General features: G+C 36.3%; 1 protein-coding gene across 7 annotated transcripts in view; it reads left to right on the forward strand.

Moving 5' to 3' along the window:
* Positions 1–12,367, forward strand: part of GPD2 (glycerol-3-phosphate dehydrogenase 2) — a 149,162-nt gene that overhangs the window by 57,454 nt on the left and 79,341 nt on the right. For 6 of the 7 annotated variants that reach the window (XM_003907492.5, XM_003907491.5, XM_017946541.3 and 3 more), the window contains one exon: positions 3,806–3,977. In XM_003907492.5, coding sequence (XP_003907541.1) covers positions 3,806–3,977 — 172 coding nt within the window. Of the gene's footprint in view, positions 1–828; positions 970–3,805; positions 3,978–12,367 lie in introns of those variants that run through there. The other variant, XM_017946542.3, reaches the window with a different exon arrangement.

A 12,367-nucleotide genomic window follows, 5' to 3' on the forward strand; every position in this document is an offset into this window, starting at 1 on the left:
GGTTCAAGAGATTCTCCTGTCTCAGCCTCCTGAGTAGCTGGAACTATAGTCATGTGCCGCCATGCCTGGCCAATTTTTGTGTTTTTAGTAGAAATGGGGTTTTGCCACATTGGCCAGGCTGGTCTTGAACTCCTGACCTCAGGTGATCCTCCCACTTCGGCCTCCCAAAGTGCTGGGAGTGAGCCACGGCACCTGGCCTTTTTTTAAATTTTAACCATTGTAAAAGACCATGAAGACTCTTGGAAACCTGAGTAAAGATATATTCAGTTGGAAGCTCTTGAAGGATTTTATACATGGAAATGACATTATTTGAGTTTTTAAATGATCACTCCAGTTGTAGTATAGAAAATGATATGGAAGGAGGCTGGATAAATGTGTGAAGGCCTTTGGGAGAATATCATGTTAGTATGGGGAGAGGGAAGATACCTTGATTTGAGAGGTAGTGGTGGAGATGAAGTGGCTAGATATGGAAATTTTTTAGAAGGTGGAATTGATAAACTCAGTCATTGAGCAGATACAGGACTTAAGAGACTGAGAGCTCTCAAGGTTGTTTGCACATTTCTGGCACAAGCAACTACATGTATAATGACACCCTTACTGAGATTGGGAACACTGATGGAGAAAAAGGTTTGAGGAGATAAAGTAATTGGGCCAATTTTGAGATATATGTAAGACATCCAAATGGAGGTCTCAAGTAGGCAGTGTGAAATCTTGATTCCTGAATGGTGGAACAAAATTATACATTATTGTAATATAAAAGATATTTGATGATATGGGGTACATAAGATTCTCTCTCTCTCTCTCTTTCTCTCTCTCTGTTGAGTTTAGTGATCTGAGGAGAGTGAATTGGATAGACCTAAGAGGAAATTTGGTGTTTAATTTTGGGCAGTAGAGTGACATACGAAGGAAGCTAAGAGAGAGTGGTTCAGAGAGGCTGGAGATAGAGAGAGTTGTCCCCCAGATGTCCAGGTGAGTGAACGATCATTTGTGCATTTATTGGATTTGGTGGCATAGTTGGCATTTAGTCAGTTTTATGGTTGTTGGTAGTGGTTGGGTGTATGTGAAAATTCAGATTAGGTTGAGTGTGAGGAGTAAGGAGTGAGGCAGTAGAAAAAAAGATTTACGTGTCTTTCGGGAATTTTTAGGATGGTTAGAGATATATGTAAGAGGTGTTTATTATCGTTGAGACTGAGATAGGTTAGAGCTTGTTGATGAGAAGGACAAGGGAAGGAGTGAATACAGGAGAAACAGTGTTGTTAATGGAATGAGATCCTCACACACTAGTGATGCCTTTCAGATCTAGCAAACTTGATGAAGGAGAAACTCAGTCAAGATTAATGTTCACAGTTAGAGTAGAATAGGGGACTTTTAGTATTACCAAGTTCTAATGAACTATATCATAATATGGTCTTTAAACTTATTTCTCAAGTATTTCTCAAAAACTTACCAAGCAGAAAATGTCAGCAATCTTTTTGATGTGTGAAAATGCTCTGGCGGTTTAGTCACTTGTCAGTCTCATGTCCAAGTCCTACCCATCTGTCATGGCGCAATTGAAACCCTCAAATGAAAGACTCTCTCTCCCTCATCTGAATGGCCATAGCCTGGTGTGTTTTTCCCTCAAGTGTGGCATTTATTCTTTCTATGTACTTGTTATTTATATGTATATGTGTGTGTGTGTGTATAGTGTGTGTGTATAGTGTGTGTGTGTGTGTGTGTGTGTGTGTGTGTATATATATATATTTTTCTCATTAGATGATGGAAGGCAAAGACCATAATTGAAATATGTTATGTTCTCTGTGGTACCTACTGGTTACATTTATTTAGTTAACAAACCAAATGTATATAAAGGTAAAAATGGGGACATTGTTATTAGCAGATAATTAAAAGAAGCTATATGAAAAATATGATTTTTGTGGTTTGGTGTCAGAATTTGTAGCCTAATAATAACTTTTTGTTTTTTGAAATTTAGTAAAACATGTTTTGAAAGTTCCTAATTATATGTGACTAAAAGATCAAATTATTTAACAGAGTGATAACAGCAGCAACTCTGGTGGTTTCTTTGTCATTTACCAGTGACTTTCAGATTATTATTCCATTCAGACTGAGGATAATCCAAAGATACAAGGAGAAATCACAGGGGTTTTTATCACCATTTTACAAGTGAAGAAACCAGAGATAATGAGTCAACAGTTACATTGCTGGCAACCGAGTGCTAAAACCCAGGCTGGGACCCTCTGACCCTAATCTGGGTTTCTTTCAATTTACCCAATGGCTTCTAGATTTACTTTCATAGAAATCCAATTGGCCTGATAATAATTAAATGCAACTTCAGGGGGTAAATGGGTTTCTTCTATTTGAACGAATTTAAAAAATCCCTTTTTTTGGGTGATGAGGATAATCTCTTGGTAACACCTGAGATTCCCTCCTCTTGTACATGCTTTGGCCTGTTGGCCTAGAGCTTCATATGGGGCTCCTGCAGCAGAATGGGAAAAACACTACTATCATGGATTGCAATGATGCTGTGATTTGAAGAAAATAAAATGGAAGTCACGTATCTCTGGAATACTAATAGAGCAATGCTGGCCAGTACCGTTTACTATAGTGAACAAACCTAGCATTAGCATTTTGGAAAAAAAAACAGACAGCATTTTCCTGGGTTTTTGACTCTGCCTTCTGGCAACTACTTATTTTTAAAGTCCATAATCATTTTTGATTTAGGATGATAAGCTACATTCTCTAAAAAGCTAGAAATATGGAAGGTCATTATTTTTTAGGAGGACTGTGTCAAGGCCTTTAATTCTATTATAGTTGAAGTTCTATAAAAACTGTAATAATGGGCTGGGTGCGGTCGCTCATACCTGTCATCTCAGCACTTTGGAAGGCTGAGGCAGATGCATTGCTTGATTCCAGGAGTTTGAGACCACACTGGGCAACATGGTAAAACCCCATCTCTGCAAAAAATACAAAAATTAGCTAAGTATGGTGGCGCACACCTGTAGTCCCAGCTACTCCGTAGGCTGAGGTAGCAGAATCACCTGAGCCTGGGGAGGCTGAGGTTGCAGTAAGCTGTGATAGTGCCACCGCACCCTAGGCTGGGCAACAGAATGAAGCCCCATATCAAAAAAAATCCAACATCATAGTATATTTATATTACATTCAATATATAAAATCTATAGTTTTATATTAAAATAATATGGAAGTCTTTGACTACATTTTTCTGAAAAATATAATTCTCATTAAACATAGCTCATTATTTAGTACCTTCTGTTAAATAAAGTCTTTTTAATTGTACTGACTTTTAACTTACATGCCCCCAAACTCTATAATATATTTTTGTCAGGAGAACTGAGGAATGAAGAATGTGTACTTCTAAGAAAGTGTGGAAAGACATGAAGTCCTTTTTCCTCCTCCTTCACCACTTTAAAATGTTATCTGAATGAATTGCTAGTACTGGGTAAAAAAATCTCCTTATGTTCCCTTATAAATTGCCTTAAATAAGGTATTTGGGAATTGCTATACAGTGTTGTGAATAATTGAACTTGGCCATATATGAAGCAGTTGAGATATTGAATCTGAAACCAGGTGTCCTATGGCTAAATAGTGTGATTCATGAGAAGAAATACACTGAGAAATTTAAGGATTGTTTTCCCCCAAGGCAGTTGGTCTTATAACTCTATGTAGACTGTGGACTCTCTCTAGCTCTTATATTCCTTATTTCTATTAGAAATCTCCTTTTAGTATATTGCAAAATTTGTTAAATTGACATTCCAAATGGACAACTGACTATGATCTGCTTTTACATCAGATGAACCTGGCCTATGTTAAAGCGGCAGACTACATTTCAGAACCAGTTAACAGAGAGCCTCCTTCCAGGGAAGCTCAGCTACTAACTTTGCAAAATACATCTGAATTTGATATCCTTGTTATTGGAGGAGGAGCAACAGGAAGTGGCTGTGCGCTAGATGCTGTCACCAGAGGTAAGTCTTTTTTTTTTTTTTAATTTTAATTTTAAGTTCTGGGGTACATGTGCAGGATGTGCAGGTTTGTTACATAGGTAAGCGTGTGCCATGGTGGTTTGCTGCACCTGTCAACCCATTACCTAGGTACAAACCCAGCATGCATTAGCTATTTATCCTGCTGCTCTCCCTCCCCCTGCCCCACTCCAAAGGCCCCAGTGTGTGTTGTTCCCCTCCATGTGTCCATGTGTTCCCATTGTTTAGCTCAGAGGTAAGTCTTGATGTGGATAACACTTCATCCTTTCTCCTCAGCATAAATACACAATATGCACTCTATAATAGTGAGGCCACATTTCTGTTTGTGTTTCCAGATTTTCCATCCTTAATGAAGTACTTTCACAGTTCTTGAAATATAGGCACTGCACAACTTTAAAATGAAATGTAACTCATTTCACTTCAGTGAATTTATTTAAAAAGAAAACTTTATATTTTATGAATTTATTAATTTGATGTTCTGGGTTTTTTTTTTAGTACATATTTATATTTATATAAAATAAAAACATTTTTATGTCACTTGAAATCACATATCAGTCAATGGTAGAAAAATTTATTAAACTGAAGTAATTTATTAAAATAATTATCTTTGTTCATGTACCTCTTAAAACCATCTCTTCCAGTGAAATATGGACTGCAGTTTGCAAAACTTTAGTTCATGTGAATAAATAATGGAAAATATTGCTAATCTATAGTTCTGTCTCGGTCATTCTGTCTGTTAGTGGAAAGACATGATGAAAATGGAAACATGACATGTAATGAAAGAAATTTTAGTATAGAACACCAATGCTCTTGGATATGTTATATTTAATAAAATACTATGTTTGTTTTGCCTATGGGTATTAGCGTGGAGTTTGGAGTCAGGGAAATCTGGGTACTTATCCTGGCTTAACTTCTTTAACAGATGTGTGTGTGTTGGGGGGTGGGGGGCAAAGGACTTAATTTGTCTAAGATTCCTTGCCTTTCACGTGAGGAAAAAATACCTTCTCTGAATGATTGTTGTGAGAGTTACATGTTAATCATGAAGAGATTTAGAACGGTGCTTGTCACACAAAGTAGAAGCTCAGTAAATTATAGATAGTATTATAGCTGCTATTACTAACATGAATGTAAAAGACTTTCAGAACCAATTGTCCTGGAAAAGGACTCCATTGCAGTATCCTCAGATGTCTCGAATTGGGTAGGATACTGCTGCAAGGAATTTTGACTGTGGATTATTTTGGTTTCTATATAAAGTTTAATATTTATTATATTTTAACACTCAATAGTAATGACTTATTAGATGGAATAATTCTTCTCAGATCAATTAAATTACTACTACAGCCACTCTTGATTTAGTTACTTTATGTACCTGGCAGAATCTACTCTTATGGAAATGAAATGAATTTAATGAGGTCTACATATACACACACAAAAGTACCCTAGATAACTGATTTCACAGGACCCACACTCAGGTTTTGGTCCATGGAAACTTCACAGCCTGAGTAGTTTTTGTCAATGCTAAATAATGGCAAGTTCAAAATATAGGCACAGGAAGTCTACTGTGTTACAAAGTTGACCCCAATTTTCATAAAATTTTCTGTCTCCAAGAATGAAATATAATTTGAGCCCGATTAACCTTGATACACTAAGGCCTAAAGGAAGAACAGTTTGAGAATAGTTTTTGAGAATAGATAATTTGAATTCAGCTTTTTTCCCCCTGAAGGCCTGGGAAAGAAGGTGGAAAGAGGGGACACATTCCCAACATAATAGGAGGTCTTGTTTGGAACTACCCCTCCTAGAAATTAGAATTTACTTAGTGATAATTTTCTATATCAAAGAGGACCATTTCCCCAGTAGGATTCAGGAAAGTATATTTCTTGGTATCTGCAGGCATTTTCATGCTATGTACTAAAATGTATAGCCATTCTTTTTAGTTTTATAAATATATGCTGAGTGCCTGCTGTATGCCTGGCGATATGCAAGTGCTACATGAGCATACAAAGATGATTGATAGAGTTGGTACCACTAGGGCGCCCACAGTTCTATAGTGCTTGTTTGCACAGACCAGATTATGTGATAGAGAATATGTGAGCCTTTTAAAAGGCTCAGGGCCATTATGGACACTGAAAGATGAGGGTAGTCATATCTACATAGAATGGTCAGGAATGGAAAACTTTACTTATGCTATTTGGCATAGGTAACATTTTAATAGGCAAACATTGCTTGCTCAAAGTGTTCCAGTCTGAGAAAATGTACAGGAGGAACAGCATGGAATCAGTGTATGTGGGAGACAGCTTGTGTTGTAATTTGGAGCATTGAGGCTATATATGAGAGAACATGAGAGAAGGGTGGAAAGGCAGGGCTGGGTCTGGTATGCTAGGAGAAAGCCTTTGGGCTTTATTGAATAGACCACTTGGAGATACTGCCTTAGGTTTGGTGATGGGGAATGGATAGATGATACTGAAGGAACAGTCATGAGCATAGGCTTTCAAAAGATGTGGAGAAAAAGAAAATAGAAGGGTGGTAACTTGATGGTGTGGTAGGATATAAAGAAGGGAGACAGTATGTTTCAAGGATTTCTTTCCTTTTTTCTTTTTATAAAGAGTAATCTGAATATTTCTGTAGACTCAGGGAAAAAAAGTAAGTGCTGGGGGAGAACTTAATATGTAAGTATTAGGTTGGTGCAAAAGTAATTGCAGCTTTTGTCATTACTTTTAAATGTCCTGTACCTACCTAATAGTAGAAGGCAATCATAAGGAACAAGGTCTCATGAAGATACAGGGAAAGAGATATCAGAGATATATCTTGGTTTTAGCAGGAAGGTAAGAAACTTGTTTCTCAGGGACAGAAACAAAGGGTAAATTCTAAGACATAAAGGGTTTGTGTGAGTATGAAGAGCTATTCTTAAACAAATACAAGGTGAGATGTTCTACTTATGGGTGGGAGTAAAGGATGTCATTGCAGAGAATATGATAGGAAAATAGGGGTTTCTTTGCTGTGGTTAGAAAATGTAAATTTATTATCCACGTGGTACATTTATATGCATCTGTGTGTGTGTGTGCGCGCGCATGTGTGTCCAGTATTACTGAGAGTAGAGGTACAGAAATAGACAGTCACATTGAATCTAGAGTTGAGAATTGACTGGATATCAATGATAAAAAGAAAAAATGAGACAAGATTCTATGAAAGCAGAGGAAATTGTTTAAATGTAGGCCTGGAGCTGATAAGGGATCATGAAGTTACAAAGCCAGGCTTCCCTGGAAGGGTTAAAGGTCAGATTGCAGGACCTCAAGTGCAATAATAATAAGGCAATCACTTAGTGACTTTTATTCTTTTTCACCTTATGAAAAGTCTTACTATGTTTGCCTTTGTGCACTTTGTATATTTATATATTTTTAAAGAATAGACAAGATTGTATTTCTTTTTACAGTGTGTTTCTTTCAAATAGTGTGTATTTATTGATATAAATACATGTATATAGTATTCATGATTTTTAATGGCAAAATTCCATTTTATTTATTTTCATTTAATAACTTTATGGAAGAACTCATTGCAATGATGTTCTTATTAATTATTCTTTAGGTTGTTTTTGGGTGGTTTTTTTTTTTTTCTATTTAAAACAATACTATTTTTCTTTTTTTTTTTTTGAGACGGAGTCTCGCTCTGCCACCCAGGCTGGAGTGCAGTGGCCGGATCTCAGCTCATTGCAAGCTCCGCCTCCCGGGTTCACGCCATTCTCCTGCCTCAGCCTCCCGCGTAGCTGGGACTACAGGCGCCCGCCACCGCGCCCGGCTAGTCTTTTGTATTTTTTAGTAGAGACGGGGTTTCACCGTGTTAGCCAGGATGGTCTCGATCTCCTGACCTCGTGATCCGCCCGTCTCGGCCTCCCAAAGTGCTGGGATTACAGGCTTGAGCCACCGCGCCCGGCCAACAATACTATTTTTCAATCAAGTCCTGAACCAACTCTGAGAATAGTTAAGACTGGTAAGATGTGGCCTTGATTTCAAGGAACAACTTAGCAGTTTATTACTATTTATTGAACAAATAAACTTTTTCTTCTGGCAGTGAAGGGCATTCCGTAGTGATCAAGGTATTAGCTAGTATATTAGCAGATGACTGTGGGTGGTGATACTCGTGGTGGTGATGATAAGGATGACGATTTTGAATAGATAAGCATTTCCAGAGCCTGAAAGTTGATCAGGTTTTTAATTTTTACAGTTAGTAATAGCTAAGAAGATGATGTATTTTTAATATATCTTGACATATTAATTGCGATCTTAAAATAATTGCCTGTCTTATTTTATATATGTGGAATTATGATTTATAAAAAGGATGGGCAAACCTTAGCTTGTATTTCTTTTATTATGCTGGTAGCCCTCTGGGGGTAGTGTTTATAATTAAAATTTATAAAGAGATGACTGAAGGTAATCTATATTTATCCTTTTACTACAATTCCTGATCATATCAGTGGCCCTCTGAAGTGTGAAATAATCATGGGCATTTGGTTAATGAATTGTGCATTGTTGCTGTTCATTCATGGAATTTGCTCTTTTATTATATTTGATGCTTCACTTAACAACAAATTTTGCTTTCTCTGCATTTGATATGTTTTTACCAAATTATTCCTGATTGTATCCATTAATCTTTAGTCACATTTGACAAAAATAAATTACTGTGATCTTTTAAAGTTACCAGTAATAATTAGATTTTTCAGGACATCAAAGTTTTGGGAGGAACTACTAGATGTTAAAGGACTTGTACAAAAATGTTTGCATGAGCTTTTTGATAAAATACTGTGCCCAAATGCAATTTTAGTAATGGATAAACCAAGACTATAGAGGAAAGACAAAAAGTCATGGAGTCTTCATAATGAACATTTGTTTGCATTCTTATCATCTGCATTTTCTTGGAAATCAATTTTTGTTTGTTTCATTTGGGAACATTATTTTATAAACACAGTATGCAGACTTCTCACGTTCTCCTGCAGGTCTCTAGGATCAATAGAAATTGCTTCACTCTTTAACACCTCTGTGTCCCATTCTAGGACAGAAACATGTCCCAAAAGCCCAGTTGTGGGCACTTTGCTCCCAAAGGGAGCTGGAAAAGGAGAATCTGATAAATATATTCACTCCCTCAGGTTCTTCAAGGTGTTCTCTTTAGCTTTTTATGTTCTTTTATGTAACTTTACCTGTATGTATCTCGGATTACCTAGTACATTTTTGGTTTAAAATCTGATGTATTTGCATTCTTGGGTGGGCCTGTAGAAAATAAAATAAAATAAGATCTGATGTATAAAATTTAACCTTTATATCTTCAGTTCAAATTCCAGAGAAGACTGTCTCTTTCTGGAGGAAAATATTAATTGTAGTTCTCTTGTTTACAAATGGAGACTTTTATCAATGGTATTTGGCTAGCAATTCTTGAATTCCCACTATAATTCCTAAGGCAGTATAGCGCAGTGATCAAGGACACATGTTATAGAATTAGAATGAACTTGGGCCATGTCTTGGCTTCATTGCTTACTACCTCTATGACCTTCGACAAGTGGCCTGACCTTACAGAAAGCCTCAAGTTTCTCAGGCATAAATGGAGGATAATAATAACATTGTTTGCTATAAATAAAAATTTGGGAAAGGAAGGAGGTGTGTGCATTTAAGGATAAATGCAGAAAAGGGAGAGCCTTGGAGATAGTACATTCTGAGAATTATGGTCTCCACCCCTCCACTATCAAGGTAGGAGAAAATTCTATTTCAGAAGCTAGAATTGCAGGAAGTGAAAGTTTGCTCTTTGCTGGACACAGCTAATTAGACTAGATTGCTAATTTCTCTTAAAATTAATCTGGAAATTTAACATAATTTTGATTAATGTAGTGCTTTCCTTTGGCCAGGGTCAGGGGAATCGACTTTAGAAACTGCAAAACGTTAAGAAGAGAACTACGCCTGTGAGATTTACTAGACTGATTTAGAAAAAGGCTACTGATAAGGGAAGTAGAGACTTATCAGATACTAAAGTGTATTCTAAAACTACTGTAATTAAAATAGTCTGGTAAAGGAATCGAGAATCAGTCATGGAGTCTATAAATTAGTCTCTCAGTCTTTAAATACATGAAGTTTAGAATATGGCAAAGGCAACATTTCAAAACTGTGATCATCAGTTACTTCATAAATGATGTTGGAATATCCACTCCCCCCAATTTATGTGTGTGTGTGTGCGTGTGTGTGTGTATGTATGCATATATATTCTGTTTTATCATACTCCATGTGAATCAAGGGTGTAACATTAAAACATCATCAAACTATTAGAAGAAAGTATGTGTAAATTTTTTTATATGGGGTAGGAAAGGTGTTTTTAAGTATGACACCAAAAAGCCACAAAGGAAAAGCCTGCTTTTGATTTTATAAAAATTCAGATGTATCCATGGCAAAAGATATAAAAGCAAAAAGGTGAAATTTGGAAAATATTTACAAAATAGCAAACAGAAAGGGTTTATCTCAGTTTTTTTTTTTTTTTTCAAATTTTGTTTTGTTTTCGGAGACAAAGTCTCACTCCATTGCCCAGGCTAGAGTGCAGTGGCTCCATCATAGGTCACTGCAGACTCAACCTCCTGGGTTCAAGAGACCTTACCACCTCAGCCTCCTGAATAACTAGATCTAAAAGTGTGTGCCACCAGGGCTGATGTGTTTATAAATTTTTCGTAGAGACCAGGTCTTGCTATGTTGCCAGGCTGGTCTGGAACTCCTGAGATCAAGTGGTTCTCCCACCTTCACCTTGCAAAATGTTGGGATTACAGACATGAGCCACTGTACCTGGCCATTCTACAATTTTCTAAATCCTTTTATTATGGTATATATGTGATAAATAGTATATAGCTAGATTTCATTTATTTATTTTATTTCTTTTTACACTTAATAGACTATGTCTTTTAATCGGTAAATGGAATCCATTTACATTTTTTTTGATTCCATGTGCATTTGCTTTGTATTTATTTTAACTTTTCATGCTTGTTATTGTGCTTCTTTCCCCCCTTTTCTGCCCTTACTAGATCAGTTTTGTTTCATGCTCTTTTTCCATGCCCTCAACTCTGTCAGTATAGTAATGACCATCCTTAAGTACGGTCAGGGACTTTTCTTGGAACCAAAAGACTCCTGCCCTTGTCGATTTTGGGGACCTTGCAGACTAGCTGCTGAGACAAGTGGTACCTGGGCTCTGGTGCTGGTGCCAAGGCTGTGTCTGTCTTTCTGCTTCCTGGGCCCAGAGAGTGGTCAAGAGAAGCTTGTCAACTTCCTTGCACAAGAGGCAGAGACTTTCTTCAGTCCCAGCAACCGAATGCTCCTCTGGCTTCTTTACCTTTCCTTGTAATGGATAATTATATTCCTCTTACCCTTTAGGAACTGAGATCTTGATTGCCTTTGCCCATTTTTAGACCTTGAACCTAGCAAGAGAGAAGCTTTTGGTCTAAACATTCTGCTCTGAGTTTCTGCTACATTTTGGGTCCATTGAGTTTTAATCTTATTTTTGAGTCAATTATGTCCTTTAAAATATATACATATATAATTTTCTGTGTTTAGAGAAGAAGAAGAGTTCAAAGCTGAGCTTACAATGTCATACTGTCCAGAATTTTATTTATAACAATATTTATAATGGCAAAAAATTGGAGTCTGTCTTAATAAATTGGAATATATTCAGTTATTGAAAAGAGATAGATGTTTAAGTATTTACAGGGAAAATGGCTAAGATGTGTTATAAATCAAAAAAAAGCAGATTGTGAAGAATGAGTGCTAATTTTTATTTGTTTTTCAAGTGAGATGGTATCAGATTGTGTTCTTTAGTAAGCATAGAAAAGTTCCTGATAAAATATGTAAGACAGTTTTAATAGTAAACATTGTTTACCTTTGGATTTTGTAACTAGGAAACCAGGAGGCCATTAGTATAGTTTTTTACATCATTTTCTCTTTCTGCCTTTCTGTATTATTTGGATATTCTTCCTCTCTTTGAACATTGGGTATTTTTGGTAATACCAAAGTAAAAATAAAAAGCAACAGGAGCAACTCCCTTATTTCTCAAAATTGTGTTATTGCAATTGTTACAGCCTAGTACAGTTTTGTGACTCCATAATCATATGTGTACTTAACAAACACTAAAGTATGTTAATGACATGTTATAACAACATCATATCTCTATTAATCTGTTTTCTAATATAATTTATGTGTTTTCTAATGTAAACGTAGAAATAGATATTAAATAACAAATTCAATATCATATTTATATAAAATGCTAACATTAACTTTTAGAAAATACCAGGCCAAAGCATAGTATCCTGATCGTGAGGATTAACAAGTCAGGATTACTTTGCAGCTTTACAAGAGGATAATATT

This window comes from Papio anubis, chromosome 10 (assembly GCF_008728515.1).
Source record: "Papio anubis isolate 15944 chromosome 10, Panubis1.0, whole genome shotgun sequence".
NCBI lineage: Eukaryota > Metazoa > Chordata > Mammalia > Primates > Cercopithecidae > Papio > Papio anubis.